Source organism: Hoplias malabaricus, chromosome 3 (assembly GCF_029633855.1).
Source record: "Hoplias malabaricus isolate fHopMal1 chromosome 3, fHopMal1.hap1, whole genome shotgun sequence".
NCBI classification, from domain to species: Eukaryota; Metazoa; Chordata; class Actinopteri; order Characiformes; family Erythrinidae; genus Hoplias; species Hoplias malabaricus.
The window spans coordinates 42,040,800-42,068,712 of NC_089802.1; the positions used below are offsets into that span (position 1 = coordinate 42,040,800).

The 27,913-nt window shown below is 40.1% G+C and overlaps 3 protein-coding genes across 5 annotated transcripts in view; 2 read left to right on the forward strand and 1 right to left on the reverse strand.

The window, feature by feature from the left end:
* The window catches only part of frmd4ba (FERM domain containing 4Ba), a 48,312-nt gene extending 44,430 nt beyond the window's left edge, over nucleotides 1-3,882 (forward strand). The window contains exon 23 of the mRNA XM_066664718.1: nucleotides 1,774-3,882. Within this exon, the coding sequence (XP_066520815.1) occupies nucleotides 1,774-1,891 (118 nt within the window). The 3' untranslated portion in view covers nucleotides 1,892-3,882. The remainder of the gene's footprint in view (nucleotides 1-1,773) is intronic.
* A 6,235-nt stretch (nucleotides 3,883-10,117) lies between these two features.
* Nucleotides 10,118-16,166, reverse strand: arl6ip5a (ADP-ribosylation factor-like 6 interacting protein 5a). Its single transcript, XM_066664747.1, has 3 exons — nucleotides 15,895-16,166; nucleotides 13,959-14,176; nucleotides 10,118-12,085 (listed from the first exon to the last, which is right to left on the reverse strand). Exons 1-3 carry the CDS (start codon nucleotides 16,071-16,073, stop codon nucleotides 11,910-11,912), a joined length of 573 nt encoding a protein of 190 aa, XP_066520844.1. The 5' UTR covers nucleotides 16,074-16,166; the 3' UTR covers nucleotides 10,118-11,909.
* A 2,968-nt stretch (nucleotides 16,167-19,134) lies between these two features.
* Nucleotides 19,135-26,878, forward strand: trnt1 (tRNA nucleotidyl transferase, CCA-adding, 1). Of its 3 annotated transcripts, none has more exons than XM_066664625.1 (8): nucleotides 19,135-19,265; nucleotides 20,447-20,585; nucleotides 20,945-21,138; nucleotides 21,580-21,718; nucleotides 21,848-21,974; nucleotides 23,596-23,789; nucleotides 24,288-24,541; nucleotides 25,075-26,877. In XM_066664625.1, the coding sequence occupies exons 2-8, from the start codon at nucleotides 20,447-20,449 to the stop codon at nucleotides 25,321-25,323; spliced, it is 1,296 nt and encodes a 431-aa protein (XP_066520722.1). In that variant the 5' UTR covers nucleotides 19,135-19,265; the 3' UTR covers nucleotides 25,324-26,877. The 3 variants fall into 3 exon arrangements, with proteins under 3 accessions (XP_066520722.1, XP_066520723.1, XP_066520724.1); XM_066664626.1 differs by having other exon boundaries at nucleotides 19,242-19,371; nucleotides 25,075-26,878; XM_066664627.1 differs by lacking the exon at nucleotides 19,135-19,265 and adding an exon at nucleotides 19,428-19,506 and having other exon boundaries at nucleotides 25,075-26,878.
* Nucleotides 26,879-27,913: the final 1,035 nt, after the last annotated feature.

Genomic DNA, 27,913 nt, shown 5'->3' on the forward strand with positions numbered 1-27,913 from the left:
GATGATCAGTAGTGTACCACCAGCATCAGATTTTAAAACCAAAACTTCCTATTGTATTTACTGTACCCTGGAACGTTTAGATGGTGCTGGCTTACTGTGCGTAAAACTATGTGTTTTATTCATTTTACTGCTCTCATATCTATCTACAAATGTATTTTCCCTGTTAAAAACAAAACCTTCTATTTCTGGTTTTGTTTCATCATTTAAAAATGCAAAATGTTGTTTACACCTGGTTGAATTGTCATGATTAACAAATCAATAGAAACATGATAACAATAACACAAATTTAGCAACAGCACATCTTTTGTATCAGTATTTTATATTGATATTTATATCATTTATGTTTTTTATTTTATATTTATGTCAGTATTTTTATTTCATATCAGTGCATCCCTAACAAAATAATGATAGCATTGACATATTGCCCACCCCTAACACACACACACACACACACACACACTTTTATCTGCTTTATCTGACTAACCACCATCCCTCTCATGCCAGCCGAGGCCCCCGTCTGCTAGCCCCGCCCCCCGGGCCCCTCATGGACACAGCTCCACCTGCGCTTGGTAGGAGGAGCCCAGCTCCAGGACCTTTAGATTTGCCTGGTGCTGTGGCCAGTGGCTACGACCAGGACTATTTTTTCACTCAGTGCTAGTGTGAGACTCACAGCACTAAAAAATGTGGTGAGCTGCATTCCCAACCCTCCTCACACTCGCTGTCTAACCAAGCTGCTCAATCAACCAGCCACTCACAGCACTTCTTTATTTCCTCAAGCACCAAACCTGTCCGGCAGCTTCACACAGTGTTTTTCTGCTGGAGAGATTTGTGTGCTCACTGGTGGTGGGTGTTTCTGTGTGTGTGGTGTGGAGACGTTGGGGGGAGGTGGGTGGGTGGTGAGGGGGGACGGGGGGTCTTGTGAGGGAGAACACGTGACCCCTGCACTTTGTGTTGATTGCTGTGTGCTGTTTGTACATGTCCTGCTTCTGGTTTGTGAATATTTTAACCCCTTGTTCAACAACAGACTAAGCTGCTAAGTGCTTTGCTTGTATAAAATCCTTAAAGGGCCCATGTCTTATTTATCCATCTCGTTCTCATACAAGTAACACCCATTAGTATGGGGTATTTTTATTAATACCATCGGCCAGTCTTCATTTATACTTTCAAATGAAGGTTTTTATAACATTACTTTTTATATATATATTTATTTTAGTTCAGGTATCTCTGGATTGCACCTAATTCCAAGCTGAAACACTACTCATGACTTCATGATGAAGGTTACACTAGAGCAGGCTAAATAGTTTTTTATATATATATATATATATATGTGTGTGTGTGTATTAAAGTGAGGTTGTTGTGTTCTTTTTAAACTTCACAAAAACAGCCAGTTTTGCAGGTTACGTTCCATTTGTGGACTGTGAATTATCTTCTAAACATTTAACAGTGAATACATACTACAAAATGACAGGACAATAGCTTTTTTCATCAATATGGGCCCTTTTAAATTAGCTAACTGCTTCAGAGCCTGGCTGTTGACTGTAAGAACAATCAGGCTTTCTTATTCTTCCTGTGTGTGCCAGATTTACTAAATCTCTCAACATCTGGAGTAAAATAGCTTACTAAACAATGAATGTACCTCACCTATTTGTAGAACAGTATCTCTGGCCCCACATTTCCTGCGATTTAATGCAGAACACAAGGGGTTAAAATGTTCTATAGTAAGAACTTTTATTTCCTGATGCACACTTCTAATCATTCCTCTCTGTATTTCAGGTCGTATATAGACGTGAGCCAAGCGGACGCACACGTCAGCAGCCCGGTGGACAGTTTTGACTCTGAGGACCAGACTCTTTACTGGCATGAAGACTCTAAACCTGGGACTATAGTCTAGACTGAGGAAAAGCCTTCCTCATGCTTCTGCGTGCCTTTTTCACATCCATCTCAGTTTGCTTTTCTATAAGTGACCAGTTCCGGTGCTTCAAAAGCAAAGGAATGTTACCAGGCAAGCGCCATGTGACTTTTAAAGAGGAGTATGGTTCCTTCCCTCAGATGGATTTAAACCTGAACGCTGTTTTGGAGTGAGGTTGGCCCTAGCACTTGTGATGCAGGACGTCATCTGCCCTTGCGACACGCCTGCGGAGTTTTCTTTGGGATTTGTTAATACCGACTGAAACTGGGAACATGATATTTGAGCCAAAAAAAAAAGAACTAGTTCCTTAGTACCACAGAAGGATATTAAAGTACTAAATCCACCGCATGGACACATGCAAATATTAATATGAAGGATTCGAACCCAGCTGGTTTTCTGTTGTGTGAAAAGCCCCACATGGACATTTTTGCAGTCAACTCTAGCTCAAGAACTTGAGATCTTAACCCTTATATTGCGTGTGATGTTATCTTTTCTCTTGGCAAAGTCAGTTTTACCAAGATTTTATGCACACACACTGAACTCTGACTTGCTTCGAACACAGCTGTGAGGAAATGGCTTGTTCAGTCAGTATTGTTTTCTTCAGGGCTTCATCACCTCAGCCAATAATCAGAGGAGTGGGAAAAGAATTGACACCTACACCCATCACCCCACTCTGGTGAAAGATTCCGAATCGATTAACAAAACAACAGCAGGATTTGTGTACAGACTGTGGTTCTCAGAGATGAACTAAAGCACCCAAAATGAAATACAGATTTCAGTTTAAACGTGTGTAATCGTGGAACATACTCGACTTTGAGTGCAGTGTAGATTGTAAGCTACATTCATATTCAACTAAGCTGACACTTAGGGCTGGCCCGATTAGTGCAAGTATTTAAATATTCTTTTGTTGGTATGTCATTACAAATCTTTATCTTCAGACTTCAACTTTATTCTAAACCATTTTTGCTGATTCCTGTTTTCAGAGTGAGAGGCTCATTTCTCCAAACAAACACTAAACAATTCTCCTTTCGTCTGGTGTCATGTAGCAAACATCGATGGTCCATATATGGGGAATTAAGTAAATCATGTCGAACACTGTTAACGCAAGCTGAAGTTCTAAAGGAAGCCTTATGTGATTTTTGTGATGTGAATTAAATGTCTCCCTCAGATCTTTCTCGCTTCAAAGGTCAAACAAGGCTGACTTGTCTTCTGTAGTTTTGTCTGGGACACTTGAAAGTTGTTCAGCAGTCAGAACTACAGACAAAGAATCCTTTAACATTTGACTTGCAGCTGTGCCAGTTTGGGCTAACACCGCTAACAACAAACACAGGAATCATGTTATAATCAGAAATGAAGAGGCATTGTTTCAGTTCCGGATGTGAACCTGATCACAGAATCATGGCGTTAAATCATAAGTTTCCCATATTGTTCCACCACTAGAGAACTGTTTTTATTTCCTGAATCATTCATAACCCTCATTATCTGAGAGGAACTGTATTGCTTTGCTCATCCACTTTGAAAGGACAACTAATCTGCACCTGTTAACATTTTCCTTTCCAACATCATGGCACACTAAATAGCATTAGACACATACTGCCTGAACTTTCATCCACTTAATTTTCTAAATTCCTTTCATTCCCTGAAGTCCACACTCTCCTTCCTGATACTAAAGATATATTTCCGTATTTTTAAATACAATAAGGCTAGGTTACAGCCCTGGTGTGTTTATAATAATCTGACTGCGTCTGATACTGGGAACTAAGGCCTGGTGTTTGCAGTCTCTCTCCAGCAGAGAGTTGTTGATGTATATGTGAATTTTGTAAATAGACTTTCTTACTGTCCTCATTTTTAGAGAGAATTTTTTCCGTGTTTTTGAGAAGCATGTAATATATATAGTAATCTGATTTGTTAAGCTGGTTCTTAGTCATTTGTATTGATGAAATCCATTTGAATAAAAAAATGCTCAATGCTCAAAAACGACAAATGTTTACTGTACTTTACTTTACACCTAATCAATGGAGATTTTACTCCAATAATGAAATGCTGTTTCTTAAATCCTGTTTATTAAAACTTTAAAGACACACAACTAAAACCTCTTTGGAGTACAGCCCTGACCATTTGCAGTGTGGCATTTTGTAACAGTTTTACCCCCACACCCCCCTTCCCACAGATATCCGTGGTGTGTATGTGAGTCGTTAAATAAGCCGAGTTCGTCCTCTGACAATTTTAGAGGTGAATCATGGATTCAGCAAACGATGTTGAAATGAATTACTCCAAAACAGCTTTAGAGTCAATATATAATTGGATTTTTGTTTTCTAAACAGTAACAGTGCCCTCTAACCCTGTGACAAATTATAGACCAAACTGTACTGTGAGAAGGAAGTGGAGATAATGCTGATAATATTCAAAAAAATATATATATAAAAAAATAAAAAAGCTTGTTTATCTCTTTCACATGCACCCTTCCTCCGCTATGAGCAGTTTGTCTTTCTAATGAAGCGCAGTTTGTGTTCATAGTTTCCTTGTTTACTGGTATCCTCTTATTATCCTCTTTATTCAGCAGTGTGAAACTTTTTATACCATTCTTTTAAAGAGGGTATTTAATGCTATGCACATTTCCCTACGTTTAAACCATGTCAGATTTACAGTCTAATCGGCTGTGAGGGTCAGAAAACTGGTTGGACTTTGATGATTCAGTGTTCTGTAAAACCAGAAGAACCTGAAAGACACACCCTCTCAGATCACAACACTCATTCCTCTTACAGATAAGCAAAGCCTAAGCCAGGCCTGGTGTGTTTACAGTGCTGAATAAGTGCCAGAATCTACTATGCATACAATTTTACTGTATGTGTACTCTACAGGAATCATTTTTATTCCTCAAAACTGATGTAAATCGTGAAAATTTAGCTTCCCCTTAAAGACAACACATCATATTTCACTGCCTCTTTCTAAAGGTTAAAGTCAAAGACACATTGCCATGAACTCTGAAAAGAAAACTGCAGTGAACGGTGCTCATTCTCCATGAGAACCCTCTCCCAGTTCTCCCAGTGCACTACAGTGAACTCTGCTTGTTTTCCTGGTGACCTCTGCTCCACTCCACTTCTCCAGTTCGTCCAGTGCATGCTGGGGTGTTTTTACTGCAGCTGTGGCTCTCCCCCTCCTCGTTCCTCCATCAGGGCAGCAGCTGCACAGAGAAATCTGGGAGGACGACCCCAGCTGACTCTGGACTTTAAAGCAAACAATGAGCTTCTATTTGTCTCACCTTCACAAGCAGCTCTTCCCCGAGGCGAGAGCTGTTAAACACAGATGTGTGTGTGTGTGTGTGTGTGTGTGTGTGTGTGTGTGCTTATCTGTGTGCATGTGTCTTTCTTCAGTGCTCAGTATAAGTGACTATTCTTAAGAGTAGTACTCAAAAGGGAATGAAAACCACAGCCATAATATGAGGTATTGAGTCAGTACAGGGTTCTGAGTTTAGGGCTCAGAGCTGAATGTAGTATAACTTCAATAAAATGAACATTGTGTTATTATTTACTTTAAAATGACAGCTTCAGTATCTATTCTCCACTGATCTGTAATACAGAGGAAAGAGCATGTGTCGTTGCTACACTGAGCTCAGCACTGTAGAAACTGCACTATGTAACTTTAGGGAGGTTAGACAATTTGACACACTCACCCAGGCGTTCTCACACACACACACACACACACTTCTGTGCACAGTTTATCAAAGCGAATCCACCTACTAACGTGTTTTTCGACAGGGAGAACACCTTAGAAACTGGAAGAAACCCACTCACACTGCGTTAACTGTAGTGCTGGAGTGTTACCCACAGTCAGTGCACTACGTTACAGTTATCTTTCAAAACAAGCATGATGTTTATATTAAATAAATATGATCTAAAGTATTACATACACCTTTTCGTCAGAGATTTTCTGGTTCACTACTGAGATGTGATGAGCTGACCCCTGCAGGTATACCACAGCGACGGCTAAACATGGTCCACTACTTCTCTGGTCTTCAGGAGGTGAACTCTGTTAAGGTGTAGTATGTTGCAGTGATGACAGACTCATCTCCACCTGAAGGTCAGTGCTCATGAGGTCACCCTCAACCTTTCAGGGAGGAGGAGGGAGTCTTAGATCCAGAGCTCTAATGAAACACCGGCTGCCTGTGTAAAATGGTAACGCTGGTAGTGAGACCAAAATACACAATCACGACTAGATAAAATCAATTCTGGAAATGTAACTGACCACAACAGTAATATAATTACATCATACTTACAGGAAATAAGAGGTTACTACGCTATATTTACAAAATATGCAGCCATTAGTGGAAAACTAAGGGTACTAAGCTATATTTACACTATTCCCAACAGTTAATAGTGGAGAATAGAGGTTTCTAAGCTATATTTACACCACACTTAAAAGTCAGATAGTCGAAAATTAGGCTAAATATACACTATATTTGGCAGTTAGTGGAAAAGTTGCAGGAAAGTACATGGTACTTTAGTACACTTCTAATTACAGCCCACACGTTAAGAGAAAGTTGAGTCAGTGGAGCTCAGAGAATGGGCAATGTATATAGGAACAAAGAGCTTTTTTTAATGTTCTGGCTGATCAGTTTATGCTCTAACTCAGAAAAAACATAGGACAGAATAGATCCAGAAGAAATCAAATAGCTGTTTAAAGGGCTTCGAAATCTAAAAATAAGCCCACCTGCCAGCGCGTGGTTTGATGGCACTGTTTCAGTGGAAGTCATTTAGGGACAGTATTAAAACCATGCGGCTGTTTGGAGATTCAGCCTGGATTCCTCTAACAGCTGCTGCTGGAGAGTAGAGGAGAGCCTTGTTAGTTTTCTCTCAGACGAAGTGTTACTCATCCACAGGCAGCACGCACACACCCACACTGTCTCAAATAGGAGTCAGGATGAGTAAAGCTTTCCACACACCGCCTTCTATCTCCTTATCAGTTCTGCTCCTTTGTTACTTCATATTTTCTGTAACCTGCTTGACATTTAATGAACCTCAACCCTAGATCTGATTCTAATACTGTGTTAAAATGATGATTCATATTTACAGGTGTGATGTGGTGGTGGATCATTCTCAGTGCTGCAGTGACACTGACGTGGTGGTGGTGTGTTAGTGAGTGGATCAGACACAGCAGTGCTGCTGGAGTTTTTAAACCCTGTGTCCACTCACTGTCCACTCTGTGAGACACTCCTCCCCCGTTGGTCCACCTTGTAGATGTGAAGTCAGTGTGTGTCGGTCGTCCTCTAGTCCTTCATCAGTGACACAGTACGCTGTCGGCTGGATGTTTGTGGTCGGTGAACTGTTCTCAGTCCAGACACTGAGGGCTTTAAAAACTCCAGCAGCACTGCTGTGTCTGATCCACTCGCACCAGTGATAATCCAGGTGAAATATTGCTCCAGTAAAAGTCTGCACTTTAGATTTTCAAATTAAAAAAGATTTTGCCTTCCAGTGAACTTCGGTATTGAAAATAAAAGTACCATGATTTATCATGACTCTAATGTACCATTGCTATTCTTTCTTTAACAAAACTCTTGATTAATCAATGTATTGTAAGTGAAAAGACTCTAGTGTAACTCTCGGCTACCCGTCTTTAAAAGCATGTCATTAATTAGTCTGACACTGATGTCTATTCAATTGATCATAAGCACAAACACTGAAGGTAAGGGCTTCCATTAGAGAGAACTAAGTGGCTGTGAAATAATGTTTTATAAACAGGCAAACTTTTTAATTTACATTTTTTAATAATAAATACATTTTATTTTATTTATAAATGTATTTAATTTACAAATTTGTTGAATAAAAGCTTGCTTTAAACAGGTTCACAGATGAGTGTGTACTACACCGTGAATGGTGTGCTTTCTTTGTGCTTCTTTTGATGTTTTTAATGCATGTACATTCTTAAGAAATGTAACTAAATTGCATTTACTTTGTTTCTGTCCACCACCATCAAATCCTCACAGCCATGTTGTAACAGCTAATGTAATGGTTTTTGCAGAGGAATAAACACTGTTTCTGCAGCAAAGTGGGAACAAGCTCAGTATTAATACCTTTGATATTAAAAGAAATTGTGGATGAACTTGGGTCCGTTTGATTTTAAACAAAGGCCCCAAAGTGGTCAATAAGTGATGGCACTGGCGAAGCACTTTTGATGTGTTTTAATAAAGAACTGAGAGTATCTGAACTTCCGACATCATACTAACAAAAATGAGTTATGTGTTGATATATTTGAAACAACAGAATGGCGCTCACATCTGGCTTGTGTTTAAAATGAAAGCGTATGAAGCTTGGAGCTGCTAACACAGCAGTTTAGAACAGGACTCATATGAATAACTGCAGATGAGTGTGCTCAAAACTCAGCAGAACACTTAACAGGCCTCAGTAATCTACTGCAGCTATTGACCGGGGAGAAGAGGGTGAGTCAGAGTATGTGTGTGAGAGAGAGGGGGAGAAGGAGAGGAGGAAGAGAGGGACGAAGAGGAGGGACCCTATCAATCTCCCACATGATGCTGTCATGGGCTTAACCACAGGGAAAGGAGCCACTGTGGATTCAGCTTTTCTTCTGAAACATCTGATCTTCTATTATTAACTCCTGTTGCAATAAAAGGGATTTTCCAGACATTTTAACAGTTTCACATAATTACACCTTAAAGACTTAGTGAAGTCTTTGTGAAAGGTTTGTTGTGAGGTGCACGAGAAACGTGCTGAAACAGAACTGTACACAGTGGTGGTGATGGGAGGCAGACGTCTGTGTTAAATGGAGATAATACACTAAATAGCTACAGATATGCTCCAATCTATGAAACATTCTGAGACAAGATTGTTTCTCTAAAATTCATTTTTTCAAATCCAAGCAGAAGGGTAAAAGACTAAATGGGCTCAAGGGAGTCGCCATTTTCTGCAGCGAATATTAAACTCAGAAGACGAGTAATTGCACTGGAGGATGTGGTAAATTATTTGTATGGTAGAAATGGCGACCCCTGGTGGTTACTTAAAGCAGCATTTCTTTGTTTAGCCAAATGAAACAAATATGAAAGAGCACAGGAACACACTCATTAACCAGCCCTCAGCTCTGGGCTTAAAGGCTAAGCACCAGCTATATGAAAGTGTCAAACAAATAAATACAGTGGAATTACAGTTCCTAACTTGTGTTTATTGATAGTCAGAAAACGTGTTATTTCTTACTAATTCAAGAAATAAGGTTTAAAAGACCGTTGCCCCCCAACGGTGTTCGGAAACTCTAATAGGTCTCTTGCCTGTGACGTAGATGGTAGGCAACAACTCTAGAAGTACCACTTAATTTAATGCAAAATGACGAAAAGGTGTGTTGTTTTTGGTCTGCAATAATTCAGTGTACAGTGGGACACCTGTTCACAAATGGCCCAAAATATCCAGAAAATGGACTAAATTTGTCAACTTTAAACGGGCATTTTGGAAAGGACCATCCGCTCACTCCGTTATCTGTAGCTCATTTCACTGGCGCTTTTCCAACAATATGGGCATGTAAGGACACCAACGAAAGGTGTTCAAGAGCCTCTGTAACATGGAGGTAAACAGGGTAAGGACACTCACTTCGCCTGTTTTAGTTGGTGTTAGTTAACGTTAGCTTGACTTGCTAAACTCGGTGGCTCAGATTATACTCGGCTACGTAGCTGCATTACGGAGGTTTATAGTGTCGGATGAATTCGACTTCGATCACATTTACAGGAATAACGGTACCTCTAAATTTGAGTTTAGCTCATTGCGAGGCTATTGTCATGAATAATGTTGGTTATTTAGCTATCGCTAGATACTGTCATAACAGTCAGTCATAACGGTGTTTTACCGCGGCGTTGTTCAGCTGTTGTCCACCAGTGACGTCACGGTTGTGTTCAAGAATTTCCGTAGCGAGCTCGGGTTTTTCCGTCAATTTAATAAAATTGTCAGTTTTAAAGCACATTAAGCTGCTATTTTCATTTTAATTCATACTTATATCTGTCAGTAACTAAAATAATGTGAAATATTCATGGAGGTCCATTAAGCGGTGCTTAGCCTTTAACTCTGATGAACAGCCCTTTGGTTCCTATCACCACCACTGTAAAGAAACTGGAATGTTTATTTTACCATCAATCAATTCACATCAAACCACTGGGTGAATTACGCAGGATATTTTCAGTAATTCAGACTTTTTTTCTTTTAATAAGCTATCTTTATTAGGACTTTAAAACATGTTACATTTCTCTTAAAGTACAATATAAATGAATTGCATAGATCTTTTCAGGTTTATGAAACACATTTGCTATTTACCCTTAATTTAACACAAACTGACAAATCAAATGTTTATGACCAATAGTTTTGATCTAGTAATTCATCACGATTGTGCCAAAACCTTTTGGGTTTTCTTTGTTTGTTGCTGTTCTTGATTTTTCTCAAGCTCTTTTTGTGCAATATGAGAACTAGTGACCTTTTGTGCTGTACATTCCATGAGTAACGGCTGAAAAAAATATTTCAAAATCATTTTTAAATGACAAGGACATTTTCCTTCTCCTTTAAACTTAATATTTTGCAGATAAGCGGTTTCATTCTGACAGCAACAATATGTTGTAACCCACTGATCCAGAAGAATACTGAGACATGAGGTTTAATCTGTTATTCTCCTGTTGGAGCAGGGCATACTACTGTCCACAATTCATTTGCACTGAAGCATAAACAATAAATCGCACAGATTTCTCTCAGCCATGCGTCTACTCTGTCTTCTATCCAAAAGACAAGTTAAGACAGCGGCTGTGTTTATGATGGAAGACTGCTCTCAGTGGCGTTTACCCAGCACCATACATAAAGATGAAACAAAATCTAAGGTAAACCTAAAGGCAGAGGTGGACATGGCCTACTTTAAAGGGAGGAACGTTTTAGTCATTATTATACTTCATGGAAAATGTCTTAAAACATTATGCTATCTGTAAGTTGTGCACTGGAATGTGCCTTAAGGGTTACTGCAATCTACTTCATATAACCCTGAGTGTTGAAGGAGTGGAGATAAGAGACGTGTGGTGGTACGTTCACAGGAGATACTTTTTAAAAAGAAAAAAAGCTCCCTCTAGTGCAATTCATTTTTACAGCACTGTACTGAAATTAATGGGGAGTGGGGGAGGAGTTTCCTACCCTCCTCCAGAAGTTACATAATTTAGCTTCTGTAGTGTTGAGCCTGGAGTAGTGACTAGAGGGTTATATTCTCCCAAATACTGGTTTCAGTAGAACATCATGATTGCTGAAGCTGTAATTTTAAAGTAAAGATATTACTTGGTGTTTATTTCAGCTGAGTTTGGAAACATTATTTTTTCTCTTTCCACATTAAATTATGCAGCAGTTTCATGTAACTTTAGTGTGGAGAAGAAAATGTGAATAAAAGTCTGGCGCACAAGTGGGTATTCTCCCTCAAACACATGAATAGCTCGTTAAAATAGATTGAACTGAATAGAGCTGATGTTTCAGTGACACTACGGATTGCGGAGTGTTTTTTTAGAAGCTTTCACATTTCACAGTGCTCTTGTGGTTTCTGGCCAATTTCCACCCCTGCCTCCTAGTGAAGGAAAGTCATATTAAACTCATTGCTCCGAGAACTTTCTCAAGAGTATTTGCTCATGTGGAAAACAGGAGAAAGAACCTTCATTATGAGTGTGTTTGCATTCAAGAAGGTTTAAGATTTGTAACGTTCAGATCTTGTACCCCACAAAGGTTCTTACAGTTCACAGTGATCACAGGATCATTCAACATTCATCATGTTGCTCTAAACATGACAGAAAAGTGCGCTTTATAACATGTCATAATGTTCCAGTTGAACCACTGTGTAAACTTCACACATCTTTGGAAGATCCAGCAGTTTGCACAGCTGGATTTTCATTGCATAGAGAGTACAGAGACCTCATACCGGGATCAGAGGAAAATAAAAGATATACAGTCATTCACAGCTATGTGGAGTGGCAGAAAGTTCCAGAGCTGCATCATTCCTTGAGCTTGTTCTCCAGAAAGTCTTGAATCTTGCTCAGGTTCTCTTCCTGTTGCCCCAGAGCCTCCAGTAAAATGCCCATGGGCGTTTTCTTCAGTCCTGCGCTCTCCATCTTGTTCTCCAGCTTGTTCTTCATGTTGCGCAGACGCAGAGAGGCATGAGCGAATATCACTGGAGAAAAAAAAATGAAGAGGATTGCAAATGACTGCATTTTTCTTTTGGACCCTATGAAAATATGTAGAAAGATAACATTCAAATTAATAACAGTGTTGCATAGTGCAATGGATAATACTGCTGCACTCCACAGCCCAGTAGAACAGGGTTCGAAGGCCAGCTCAAGCAGGAACAGGATAGGACACCCTAGAGCAGCTGACGAGACCAAGGCCTCCATGACCAATGCCAGGCCTAAAGGGCTTTAAAGCCCCTAGTATTTGGACTCTACTAGTTTGAACTGTGTTCTCCAGAGAGATGGAGCTCCATTCTGTACCTTTTTTCATTAAGTCTTCATGTCTGACTGCAATCTAACTGATAAGTTCCAGCATCTAGTGTAAAGCATTATTGCAGTAATGTGGGGTGTGGGGGCATAACAAACTACCAGCTATTACCCTTGATTACAGAAGAATGACCAGGTTTCAAAATGGTTTTCTATGTAGATCTGTGGCCTAAAATTACTTAAGTGCTAAGAACACTAGTGCTAAGCATTTTTAAAGGAACACTATGTAAAATTACCGTTTCTAAATGATTGTAATGTTCCTCTGAGCTGTAATAGGGAGAATGCAGTCATAATACTTTAGGGCACGTAGCTCACAGGTGGATGGTTGTGTAGGTACAAGAAGAATCTAGCTCTGTATTCCTGGTACAAACATTATATGAGAGAGAGAGAGAGAGAGAGAGAGAGAGAGAGAGAGAGAGAGAGAGTACAAGAGTTAATACAGGACTGAATTTACACAGTAGAGTGAGCTGAAACAGACCTGAGGACACAAGCTGGAGCAGTATTTGTTGCCCTTTTTTCATGTGTTGCGGTGATAGTTAGAGATAATTTTGTTGACAAAAGTGTTATAATCAGTTTCTGAGAGTTACTGAGCAGTGAGCCAGGGTTTGCAGCTGCTAACTTTAGCCGGATTAGCTCACGGTAGACATCCATTTTGGTCATAAGTGCTTTTCGCTGGATTAAATTGGATTAAATGACTGAAGTTACACTTTGTGTTGGTGGAACCCAAGCTTTGTTGAGGACAGTGTTATAATCTGGTTTTGAGAATTAATGATGAACGAGGGCGAGTGCTAACTTTAGCCAGATTAGCTCAGTTTTTAAGCACTGGACATCAACTCTGGTAACGAGTGCTTTACTGTCAGTTGCTGTGGTTATAACAGCTAGTGTACCACCAAAGTTACAATTTATGGATGTAATAACACAGTAAAGTGTGTATTATGAGGGATATATGGGTTTTATCTTGTAGTCAACATTATTTTATTAGATTACACAAATTCCCCGGCTCAACATCAGCTGAAGCCCAGAGAGATGTTCGCTACTTTTGTAAACATCACTCGATGAGAGAGAGAGAGAGAGAGAGAGAGAGAGAGAGAGACAGGGAGAGTGTGCGAGAGCTAGTCATGTTTAATTGAGTGAGCTAACGAGCAAGGGAGAGAGATGCATGTGAGACTTGATTTCACGTCAGTAGTGTAAACATGAATTACACTCAGCAGCAGATAGGGGGTGCCCAGGAGACCAAAAAAGCCAATTCTTACATTGAATTCCTTTAAGTACACATGTATCCAAATGCCTTCTAAAACATGCTTAAAAACTAATCTAATCCAACTCTAATCTCATCTTGTGAAGAGCATGTGAACTGTGCTTAAGCGGAACAGATATGTGGGAAGATAGAGACTTTCCAACCCCGCCCAAGTCAAGTCTAATGAGACTTTAAGTAACATGGCTCATTTGCAACATTAAACAAAAGATTAAAGAGGGCCTCCACATACTGGCTGAACCACAAAAAAAAATAAATTAAAAAAAACACAGAATATGAGAGTGTATTAAACTCACAAATCAGTGGAAGCTTGATCCCCATCAAGAAGACCATGACTCCTCCAAAGAGAGACATGAGGAGGTAGCTGGCCAGCATCACTAAAAACACAAACAGTGTGGGGTTCTCCTTTTTAAAGTTGTTGATGGCTGCCTTGTTGTCCCCGACCCACAGAAATCCAAGGAACACTGACACCACCACCGCAGCTCCAGTGAACATCCCCAGAGGATTCATAAACCTGAGGACAGATGGAAATTTAGAGACACAATTCAGTGTGAATTTGACAACGGGGACATCTACTGGCCAAAGGCTGCTAGCAATTAGTTGCTTGAGGAAAAAATACAAAAATCAGATTTGCTCTCAGTGGTGAGGATATGAACCAAAAGTGGTGTACATTCCTTGGGACACTGGAGGGAGTCACCTCCACCAACACTAATGTGCAGATCCTGCAGGCTCACCACACTTTAGTTATTAGGCAAGGACGAGACTAGAGGAACAGATTAAGCTCTAGTCTAGTCTGATTTGAAGATGGAGACGATGAGGCATTGGAGTCACGCTCCACGCTTTTTGAGGAAATGCCCTGGCCTCAGTTCAAATTCTCATCCAAAAGACAGCGCCATTTGTTCAGGACGGTGTCCCTATCACAGGACTCAGTAACTGGGATCCACACAGACCAGAGGGACAGTGCCCACTGTTGGTCCCACCTATACATATACTATGAAATATCAGGCAGTGTATTTATGCTCATGTGCCTTTACTATTTAGTTCCAAATAGCTATAACCAGGGCCTGGCCAGTGAGTTCAGGCTCCCACTGCTCACTCATACTCTGTTAGAATTTAGACATTTATATTTCTTCCCATGTCATTATTGAATAGCACATCTCAGGATGTAATGAGCTTGGGATGAAGGCAGTTAAAGAAAGACCAAAGGCTGGTGTTTTGAAATTAGTTGAAAATGTAATCAACAACAAAATAAAGAAGTGAATTCAAATAAATTTATAAAATATTAAGCTGATATTTACAGTCGAATAGAAAACACTGCAGATTAGATTTGTTTGCAAATCATTCTGCTTGAAATTTGCCAGCAGCTGGACATCCTTCACAGCCCCCTCTACCCCAGAGGATCAGGCATTAGAGCAGACAGCAGCTCCTAGCAACCATGTGTCATCGGGGTTAAAACGGCACCGCGCCTGGATAAATTTAGATCCTACAATTATCTAATGCTTCCAAAATGGGAAGAAATGTTAGAACAATCCAACACTCGGCCTAATACATCACACAGTTGTGGGAGCACTTTCAGATGTTTGTTTGTCTCAGTCCTGTGCATGAGACGTGATACAGAGAAGTCAAAGTTCATATTTAGGGCAAGCACAGCACAAACAAACAGCTTTTATAATCTCCATTGAAAAGCACTAATCAATAGAATTGGGGTGAGGGGGGTGGGGGGGGAGTGGAGCAGATGCACATGAGCCTAAAGTCTCCATGGCCAATGCCAAGTTGGCTACAGGAGTATAAACAAACCAGTAAGATATAGAATGGCTATTATTATTATTATTATATTTAAAATCTTATTTTCACGCTCTAGACTAAAAGTAAAGATTTTTGTCATTCTCACTGGAGTCTGGGTCTTCTTTGGCGAGACTGAGAAATGGGAGGAAACACCTGCACTACTTCTGTAGCATTTTCTGCTTTACTTTTTAATTTTATTTTTCATAAAACTTAAGCATATTGCGCGTGTGGTTATATAAGTGTTATATAAAACAGCCTACATGACTTTATAAAAAGAGCCAAACCTTATAATAAAAAAACAAAGTTAAACAAACAGCACAGTCGAACCGGATGTAGGAGAAGCACAAATGAACACAGCTGTGGATCGAAAGGAGGAGTGTTCAGTTTCTCAGATTAAACACTTCATACAGAATGTCAGTTCACAATGTATCACACCCTGACACTCACCCCACGACGAGAAACACCAGCACGGCCAGGGTCAGGTAGTTGGTTTGGTAATACAGCAGGTTACTGACGACTCTGTTGTTCCATTTCTGTAAGTCTTTAAGATCCGGCTTAGAAAAGCGCTCAGACCCCGGGAAGAAATCATCCCACGATCTTAAAGGACTCAGCTCCACCTTCGCCATTAGAAATCACCCTGATCTGAACCCCAACTCCAACTCCAACTCCAACTAAACCAGAGCCTAAACACAGTCCGTCCACCAGACGCTCAGACGTGGAGCGGGTGTCCGGCAAATCTCGCGATACAACGTAAGTTAAAGAGTGAGTCTCCCGGAAGTCTCGCGATAGGAAAACAGCCCGAGGGGGTGAATAGCTCACTGGAGATCATCATATCTTTTAAAGAAGAGGGAGAAGTGTTACTTTATTAACCCCTTTGGGAAATTGAGTATTTGCATTTAACACATCCGTGAAACACACATGCACACACACTAGCAATTGTTAGCACACACACACAATCGGGGCATTGATCACTCACATATACACACACTAGTGAGCCATTTTAACACACACACACACACACACAGTAGGGGCATTGATCACACACAAAACACACCCACACACCCACACACTAGTGAGCCATTTTAGCACACACATACACACACTAGTGAGCCATTTTTAGCACACACGCACAGTAGGGGCATTGATCACACACAAAACACACACTAGTGAGCCATTTTTAGCACACACAAACACTAGAATTAGAATCACTTTATTGGGCCCTCTACTTGCACAGAGAGGAATTTGTTCTCCACATTTAGCCCGATTCATGCAGTGAAAGGCACATTTACACACACACTAGTGAACACTAGGGGTCAGTGAGCACACACACCCAGAGAGGTGGGCAGCCCTAGCCACGGCGCCCGGGGAGCAGTTGGGGATTAGGTGCCTTGCTCAAGGGCACTTCTGTCATGACCTGTTGGCTCTGGGGATCGAACCGGCAACCTTCCTGTTACACGCCCAGTCCCCTAACCACTACCATTGGGCACACACAAACACACACAGACAGAGCAGTGGACATCCAGCCATTTTGCCCCTTTGGGGGCCAGGTGCCTTGTTTAAGTGCGCATGTGCTATGGATGTTGAGGGAGGAGAGGCTCTTTGTTCCAGTCCTGGGGGTCAAACGTGCAAAATTTTGATCCCAGCTACCCCCAAGGTTTGATTTTTTTGCTAGGACAGAAATATGTGGCATTACTGAATAAAGCGAGAACATCTCCTAATATACTTTTGCTGATGTATGTCACACTGTAAAGCCTTTATCATTTAATCTACATTCAGAGCGGTCTTTTGGTTTAGGCAGCGTACTGGAGCACATCAAGCATCAAGTATTTATTAATGTTACAACCACAGGTTCAAAAAAGGTAGTTCTGGGTCAGTGGGATGATAAACTGAGTAATGATATTGAGAGGCATGACTCACTGCACTGATAAGACTTTTTCAGGCCTTTTATTGATAGATTAACAGAATTATGATGGTGTTCTCTTTGAATATTTTTTTGAAAATAAACTCACAATCATCAAATTAACCAGCTCTGGGAAATAGAGTTATTACAACCTACACAATAACATTTTTCTGCACATTTCTTGCTTACTTAAGAACTTAGTGCTGTTTTAAAATAAAAGAAAATCACACTAGGCTGAGAAAGGGTAATTACATAATCTCCAAATAAAATGTTCATGCGTTCATTTTAAAAAGATTAAATATGCAGATGCTGGTCATAAAATTAGAACATCATGAAATAGTTTTTTTTTTTAGTATTTATTTAGATAGTAATTCCATTCAAAAAGTGAAACTTGTGTATTATACTCATTCATTACACACAGACAGATATATTTTGTGTTTATTTCTTTTAATTTGATGATTACAACTGACAACTAATAAAAAAAAAATTCAGTATCTCAGAAAATTAGAATATTACTTAAGACCAATACAAAAAAAAGGATTTTTAAAATGCTGGCCAACTGAAAAGTATGAACACGTACAACACTCAATACTGAATTACTGCAGCAATGCGGCATGGCATGGAGTCGATCAGTCTGTGGCACTGCCCAGGTTACAGAGCCCAGGTTGCTCTGATAGTGGCCTTCAGCTCTTCTGCATTGTTGGGTCTGGCTTATTGCATCTTCTTCTTCACAATACCCTATAGATTTTCTATGGGGTTAAGGTCAGGTGAGTTTGATGGCCAATTAAGAACAGGTCCTTAAACCAGGTACTGGTAGCTTTGGCACTGTGTGCAGGTGCCAAGTCCTGTTGGAAAATGAAATCTGCATCTCCATAAAGTTGGACAGCATCAGGAAGCATGAAGTGCTCTAAAACTTCCTGGTAGACGGCTGCGTTGACCTTGGACACAGTGGACCAACATCAGCAGAGGACACGGCACCACCACACTACTGTGGCTTCTATGTCTGATAATAACAATAGCACTATTATTATTCAAGTTTGTTTAATTCAGATCTCTCCCTGCTTTCTATACTGCATTATGTAGGTCATGAATGAACAGGTTTGACACCTAATTACTTTGGTATTGGGTGGAGTAATTACTGTATTATTATTCATTCATGGCTAACGTGCCTTTGAGTAAGGCGTCTAATCCCCAAATTGCTCACCAGCTGCTGGCATGGTTGAAGTCCACTGCTCTGGTGTGTTCACTTCCCCTAGTGTGTTTAGCTACATGTAGTGACCAGTATGTGTAAGTGTTGTGTGTTTACGACCAAGTATGGGTTAAATGTAGAGAATTTGCTTAATGGCATTGATAATGGTACAGTTCTTCTACAAATACTACTACTATTACTACTACTACTACTACTACTACTACTACTACTACAATTACTACTGCTAATAATAATAAAATAGCACATTATTATTTCCGCCCCCTCCAGGGTGTATTCCCGCCTTGCGCCCAATGATTCCAGGTAGGCTCTGGACTCACCGCGACCCTGATTTGGATAAGGGTTACAGATAATGGATGGATGAATTATTATTTCCATTGTATTTAATACACTGACAAACTGAGAAAAATATATAAAAACCTTAAGGATAATTTATATTATTATGACTGAAAACGGCAAAAGCATTATGTTGTAAAATTAATCTAAATACAGAAAACCATATAAACGATTTTTCACTCTGAATATTAAAAATGGAAATAAATATTGGAATCGCCTGAAAAGACACCTTCTTCCTTGATCCCGCCCCTCTTAGTGAGGTAGGGACACCTCATTGGACGGTTTCGCTCAGCGCGCTCTCGTGTTTGAGGACGTAGAAGAGAGCTGTGATGGCGGATTGATGGCGGCTCAGTGAAACACACTTTTATTTTACAGGTATAACTTACATTTTTACTTTGTTTAGTCCGGTATTATCCGCTCATGAAAACGACTGGTGGTGTCGTTTATCTGGCCAGATGCTACAGCAGTCACACAGCAGCCAGTAAAGCTAAGATTTTAAACATTATTTGCGTTTATATTTGATGTTCACCAAGTGTATATGTCAAATCTCTCCCTGCTCCCTAAATAGTGCACTATGTAGGGCATGAATTAACGGGTTCCAAACTCAACTGCACGGGTAGGTGTGGAGTGGAGAACTCGAATTTGAACTTATATTTGGATTTTAGTTTTAAAATGATCTGTGTAACGATATAAGCCATGGTTCCAAGATTTGCGTAGTGCACCAAGTAGGGAATATGAAGCTATTTGGGACTGAGCCCACCATTAACGTGACAGGTTTGGATGTTAGTGTCAGGCAAATATGAATGCAGGATTTGGTTTATTATTCTACCGCGTGTAGTGTATTATTACCGCGATATTATAGTATGCAGACACCGAGGAAAACCAGCAGAAAATGATTTAGAAACAGTACGTATCTTTAGAAATTGGAAACTGAATGGAGAGGGCAACACGCAGATCACACTTTATTCGTCTGTTCTGCCTGGGTTTATTTCTGTCCTGCCCTTTGTGTTTATTAATTTTTGTGTTATTGTTGATTTTTTTCCTTAATCCTTTTACTGTGCATATTTAAGAAAATTAGTATTTTTATTTATTTATTTTCTTTGTAGTTTTTAATTATTCAATTCGTCCTCCATGTCTAAATTTAGCTATAGTTTAAGTTCAAATGCAAAATAGAAGACACCTGGTGTTTTATAAATGTGCTATAAAAATAAATTTAACCTCACTTGATACTTGTGTTTCTTTCCAGGTTATTGTGGAATTATATTTTAACTCTTTCAATGCATTTAAAAACTGGGATTTGTCCAGATTTTGTCTTACTGTTAGGCTAATTCAGATTCTTTCAGTAGAAACACAGGAAAGTCATAACTTGTGCACTCTGGTAGCATTTTAAACTGGCGGAAAATTGCAAAATGAGTAATGATCACAGTTATTTATTTTGTGAAGGTCATATGCTAGGAAAGAATAAAACCCATTTTAACAATTATTTATGTGTGTCTGTTTAATTTATGACTGTATTAAAGCTCAGTTCTAACATATGACTGTTTGTTCTTTCTTAGATGTGGGGAAGAATATTCCTCAGCCATAAATTACTAAACAGAATTCATCCCACTTGGAGTCACCGATATTTATTCACTATGAAGCTGAAAACCAAGGAATTTGAGTCACTGTTCACTGATGGATTGAACAGCCTGGCAGGTGAGATTCAACACGGTACATTAATTCATTCAGGAATGTAAACATACTCTTATCTAGAGAAGCATAAATAATCCAAGAGTGTACCTTTGTTTACTGACAATGAATTAAATCACATATAATTTTTTTCCAAAATATTATAATAGAACAAAAAGAACATAATGTAAAAAAAACGCATGTCTTTGGCTGTTTTTAAGCCTGTATTCTGTTGCCCACTCACACGCACAGTAGTGCACTTGACAAAACACATATTGTTACTTCCTTTGTGAAATAAAACCTGATTCTAATGCTTCTTTAATGAGGTGTATGTGGCACCACTTTTATTATTAAGAAATATTTAAACACTTAAATGACTCTTCCAGAGATTTTTGAGAAGCACCAGTTTGAGCTGAGGATCGCTGGGGGAGCGGTGAGGGACCTACTCTCAGGACAGAGACCTGAAGATGTGGATTTTGCCACGACAGCAACACCAGAAGAAATGAAGCACATGTTCCAGAGTGCAGGGATCAGAATGATCAACAACAAAGGAGAGAAACATGGGACCATCACTGCCAGGGTGAGAGATGTCCAGGGCCTCAGAGACCACTTTGTATTTTCCGTAGTACTGCGGCAGTGGGCTTATAATGGACACATGCATAGTCCATTAGATGCACTAAAATGAAGTGTTTTTTCCCCCCTCCCCTCTTTCACCACATTTACTTTTAAGGCATTTGCAGACTTTCTTTTCCAGAGCTACTAACAGTGTTAATTGTGTTATAGGAGTAGCAGGGTCTTGCCTAAGGACTTTAACTGGTATAACATGGTATTCCTGTCACTTTGGAAATGGAACTAGAGTCTGCCATTTAGAGGGCAGCAGTGGTACCCACTAATCCACACAAACACGTGTTGACTGTGGAATGAAATAAAGTTACTCCAGAACACTGTACTGCTTTTAACGTGAAACTGGGAGAGGTGTGTTAACAGTATGAGTTTGTGCTATTGTTTATACCTCGTGCAGGTGCATAATGAGAACTTTGAGGTGACCACGCTGCGAGTGGACGTGCAGACAGATGGACGACACGCTGAAGTAGAGTTCACCACAGATTGGCAAAAAGATGCCGAACGCAGAGACCTCACCATTAACTCCATGTTCCTTGGTACTCGAGATACGGCAGTTGTTATTGTAGCTCACTTCCGCATTCAGTAACATGTTAGACACTAATTATTATATGCTGAAATAAATGTGGGATTCCTTGTGTGATGGTGTGCTGTTGCTTTCCTCTCAGGTTTGGATGGGACACTCTATGATTATTTCCAAGGTTATGAAGATCTTCAGAACAGAAAGGTTTGTTTTGTTGGAAGTGCTGCCCTTAGGATCCAGGAGGACTACCTGCGAATTTTAAGATATTTCAGGTGTGGTTGTGTTAAATTATCACAAGACATTTTGCTGAAAAAAACACTTTTATAATTAAAGCTTAATACAATTTTACAATGGGCAGGAAAACTTACTGTACAATATTATTATTATATTATAGATTCTTTATTTCAGCACATTTACTCGCGAGCAGTAATAAGTGAGAGAAGTTTGGTTTTCCTGTGTCATTGTTTTAGTACATTAAGCTAAAACAATCTCAGTGTCAGCTCAGTGTTGTGAAGCCCAGAGAAAGAGGCTGTTAAACAAAGATGAGCACAACTGAGCCATTATTTTTGCCTGTTGGAGGCATTCCACAGCCCTTTTTGATAAAAAACAGTCCTTGTTTTGTCTAATTTTTGGACAGTCCCTTTCACCTGAACATTTCATACTGCCCTCTGCCATGTACAGTGCATGTACAATGCTGTCCCCAGTGTTTCGCCAGGGAGGGATTTACATGCATGTACAACTGGCCTGAATATATAAACAAAGAGCAGAGAACACACACAGAGGGTGTGTGACTTCTTTTTCTGCTCAGGACATCCTTACTCCACTATATCTTTCAATAGAAACTAGTTGTTTGTTACTATATTAATGTTTAAAATCTAGGATATATCACCTTTATTATAAATAATAATAAGCAGCTTGGCACATCCTTCAGTTTGCAGTTTCTTTCTAAATAACACAGTAACCGTACATTGCTCCTGCATTTCGGTCTGAAGATATCAATTGACGGTGCTACATTTTGAAGCTGTAGGGCCACAGCAGGATGAGTGAAATATTTAAACACTTTATTTGTATCTAGTACATTATCCATGAGGCAAATATTTTAGAACAGTGTGATAGGGCTCCAGTATTTTGAAATGTAACAAATCATCACACCGCATGAATGGTTATGAGTTTATTCATCAGGAAATGTTTACAGTGGTAATTTTCCTTATAGCGCTTAATGAAACTACCAGTGATTTGTGTCAATGCCCATGTGCATATGTAGCTTTATGCATGTTGCAATGCTGAGGGGTAATGGGATATTAAAAGCCTCGTGGTGTCAATTAAATATTCATTCATTCTCTGTAACTGCTTATCTAGTTCAGGGTTGTGGTGGGTCTGGAGCCAACCCGGAATCACTGGGTCCAAGGCAGGAACACACCCTGGAGGGGGCGCCAGTCCTTCACAGGGCAACACATTCACTCACATCTACGGACACTTTTGAGTCGCCAATCCCCCTACCAACGTGTGTTTTTGGACTGTGGGAGGAAACCGGAGCACACGGAGGAAACCCACGCAGACATAGGGAGAACACAGCACACTCCTCACAGACAGTCACCTGGAGGAAACCCACGCAGACACAGGGAGATCACACCACACTCCTCACAGACAGTCACCTGGAGGCAACCCACAGACACAGGGAGAACACATCACACTCCTCACAGACAGTCACCCGGAGGAAACCCATGCGGACACAGGGAGAACACATCACACTCCTCACAGACAATCACCCGGAGCGGGACTCGAACCCAAAACCTCAAGGACCCTGGGGCTGTGTGACTGTAACACCTACCTTCTGCAATTAAATATTACTTTTCAAATACTTTACTTAGTTGTTGTGGCTTCACTTTACAGGTTCTTTGGCCGTGTGGCGTCTGATCCAGGGCAGCATGATCCAGAAACTCTGGAGGCAATTAAGGAGAATGCTCGTGGCCTGGCAGGAATCTCAGGAGAAAGGATTTGGGTGGAGCTGAAGAAGATGCTGACGGGGAACCATGTGTCACACTTGCTGGAGCTCATTTATGAGCTTGGACTGGCTCAATACATGGGTGAGATATGCTCACAGTTTGGCTGGAGCTCTACTGTTGATTGAAAGTTACATTTATTTATGTAGAGATTAATTTGAAATCAAGGGTATGAATAGGGAGCACAGTTCTTCCCTAATGTGTTGAATGGTGTTCTCTCTGTGTCCAAACTTGCCATTGCACCTATAGTTATTGAGTTGAAATTCCTCAGAGAAATGTTCCAACATCTACTATGAAAACTTCCCAGAAGATTAGAGTTTGTAACTACTGCAGAGGGGATTCAATTTGTTGAAATTTGTTGGACAGGATAAAGTGGTTACAGAAAATGATTGAATGAATTATTTTTTACTGGGTACTCTGTTACTCATGCTGGGGAGAAAGTTGAAATTAATTAATTTTTTATTAATTAATTTATTATTATTAATTAAATTATTTTTAAAAATTAAAAATTTGATTTGTATTGGATCCTCATTGTATATTATACACTTTACCAAAGCCGCAGTCTTGTGATTTGTTCTCCAGGTCTCCCAGCAGAGGGCAGTGTTGAGGACATGAAGCAGGTATGTGAAAAGGCAGAAGGCATGTCTCCCAAGCCCATGACTGTGCTCTCCGCTCTGTTCCGAGGCTCAGATGATGTAGAGAGGCTGGATTTGAGGCTAAAGATCTCCAGAGAGGAGAAAACCCTGGGCCTTTTTTTGGTGAAACACAGACGAGACCTTGTTAAGAACCAAGATGAGCATGACAGCCTCAAACCATTCACAGATTTCATCATTGACGTAAGTACACTGAATGTACGCTGCATATGCATATTTTGACTTAACATATTGCCCTGAGTGTTTTTTATACATATTAACAGTTGTTATTTGACATACACAAGGCCACAGAACTCTGTTACAGCTTATACAAATTTGTACCATTTACAGTTGTATTAAATTGAAACCCTTGGTCCAATGTTTGCATCTGAAAGGTAGAGCACTGTGTTCAAGTCTGGTGTTAATACAGCAAAGAGAACTTGAGAGACAGCCATTCTTAAAGAAATTTCAGTAGAGACTGATCGGTCTGAAGTTCAGACATCGTTTTTATAATTTAGCTGATACTTAATACTGCTAGATATATACACTACATTTTGCATGTGCTGAAAGGAAACATACAATCTGTACGGTAGTATCTGTCTCGGAGACACAGGACAATAAACTCTTTAAAAAAAAAAACAAAAAACCTTCCCCAATGTGAAATGGCAGTTTCAGTGAGTTGTTTGTCTAAATGAACGACCCTAACTGAGGAGGCTTGAATCTGACTGTGTTTGTAGAGTCGAGAGCCTGATGCTCACAGCAAAGTTCTGGAGCTGCTGAAGTACCAGGGTGAGGGGAAGCTCCTGGCTGAGCTGAAACGCTGGTCCATCCCTCGCTTCCCAGTCAGTGGCCATGACCTACGGCGCCTGGGCATTACCTCAGGGAAAGAGATCGGCACAACTCTGCAGGAGCTTCGCGATGTGTGGAAGAAGAGCCACTATCAGCTCAGCAAGGAAGAGCTCCTCAGCAGTATCAGCAGCTCCTGATCTGACATCAATAGAACCAGTGTTGAATTGGTTTGCTGTGTGTAATCTGCTGTAATGCCTTATTCATTCAGGAGATCAGCACTAGTGATGCACTCCTACCTCCATATAATAATGTACAGCTAACACAGAGATGAGACGGGCAGAAATATTGGCTGTATATGAGGTTAATAATTTTCGGGTTCTGTACAGACTGTTGGCGAGCTCCCTGCTGCCCCAGCTGGCTGAGGGATAAGAACATTGATAATAATCTGAAGCCCATGAGCTTTCTGCTTGTTGGCATTTTTGTAGAAATGCTGACAGTGCCTCAGAACAGCTGGGCTCCAAGGATCTGGTAAGAACTAGAAAATGGTGGAGAAATGAGCAAGAGTAAAACAACAGGAGTCATGGACATATACAAAAGCTCTGCATGCTTCTCTTTTCATACCACAGCACAGCAGTCTAAACCTAGCTCTGTTCTTCCTCATTAGCGATTTTGTTTGGCATTTTATGTTCATCCATTTTTTTTGCCAATTTGGAGAGCAATGTAAGTGACTCATCTGATTTCAGCAATATCTGCTTTTCAGTTATAATTTATTGTGACATTTTGCCCTCTCAATGTAGAGGTGGTGTTATTACTTGTTTGAGGATGAGGAGTACTTTATCTGGGCAGAGCTGTTCCTCCAATGCGATGTTGGGCATTGATTCTTTATGAAGAGCGAAGGATGAAAAGTACAGTGGTCTTCCAGAGCTATATAAAACTTCATGTCATGTTTTGGAGTAAATAAAACAAAAAACTGTTTGCGTTATTGTTGTCTCTATGGTCTAGAGCAGGGCTCTCAAACCAAATCCACAAAGGTTTTCCTTTCAACCAAGCAGAAGCCCCAATCTACTGAAAGCCAGGATCCATTGATCAAAAACAGGTGGAATGAGGTGCCGCTTCTGCTTGGTTGGAAAGAAAACCAGCACCCACACCATCTTTGTGGATTTGGTTTAACACACCTGAATTCTCAGCCAACTAACTTAAGCCCAAAGTCAAATCTGACAAATAGTTACAGAGCTGAGGTTGATGCCTATTGGACAGTCTTCAACTTTGGACTTAAGTTAGCTGGTTAACGGGTTAATACCCTCTTGGTCTAGAGAAACAGAAATTGTATTCAGACAATGAATCAACAGAGATTTGAGGGAATCTGTTTTTTAGTTTGATGTGTTTTTCACTTCCTCCTGAGCTTGTAGAGCTATATGTAAATATATGTAAATAACTTAAGCCCAAAGTCAAGTGTGGTCAATTGGAAAAGGGCTTAAAGAGGTACCTAATGTATGAAATAAAAGCAATTAAAGCATGGGTTGTAACATAAATTAATGCATCTTTAGCATTAAGATAAATTACAGAAAACTCCATTCAGTTTCCTAAGAAACGTCGCCTCTTGCTCTTCCATGACTGCTGAGGGACAGTGGGGATCAGGCTTCTGTGCTCACAGCAAAGCCTCACAAAACTCCATAACATTCTCAGGGCTTACTCTCCCTGTGTCTAGTTTTGAGCGTGGTCCAGTAAACCATCAGATCCTCACAGCAATGATCTAGCCACTGGTGATTAAATATAATATTTTTATATAAAAGATTAGTAAATAATCTTAATCCAGTACAGTGTCAACAATTTTATCAGAATAATTTTATATCAGGCTTATACTCATTATTATATCTCTCAGAGTTGTTGGTAATATTTGTATTAGTGTGTTTTCCAGAATAAAAGTCTCTGTGAATGTAAAATCTGTTTGAGGAGATTATAAATGAGTTCTATCCTGTACAGGACAGTAATCTGAGTGGTGCGATGGTGGACCAGCAGTGGTCTACAGTCAGTGGTGTGACAGCCTTTTTATGCCAGAGGACCAATATATGCTCGCCGTCTGGGGTTGGTCATACAGTGTATTTGGTATTGCTACTTTAAAAAAACGGCTTTAGCTTGACAAACGCTAATAAATTAATACGGTATGTGGGTCCTAACGAATGTTAAATACTGCTCTGTTAATCTTATCTTAAGTCTGTAAATGTGGAATAAGTCAGTGGAGCTGATAAAATGGACAATGAGCGTAGAAACAAGGTCATTTTTAATTTTTGGTTGATTAGTTTATGCAGTTTCTCTCTCTCTCTCTCTCTCTCTCTCACACACACACACACACACACACACACACAATCTTGTATCTATGAATTGTGGGGGCATTTCTACTCATTTTGAGGAGAGTGACCATTATTTTTTCTCCATAAGTACTAACCTAACCATAACCTCAATCATAAAATATTACTTTAAAATATCATCTAAATTGTAGGTACGAGCTGGAGGTCCCCACACGTCCCTATAATGTGAATGTGTATACAGGTTTTTTTCCCCGCAATATGAAATATTCCTGTCACACACACACACACAGCCCTCAGTTTTGTGTCAGCAGTGAATGTATCTTATCTTCGGTGTGGTAAGTAGAAGGGTAGTGCTCCTAAACCATTGTGTTTCCAACCGTTATTTTATCAAACCCCGCCCTCATGTGCTGTGATTGGCTGGCGCTTTATTCTCCCTCCGCGTTAAACCCGCCCTCTGTTTCTCCGCTTTATAAAGTCA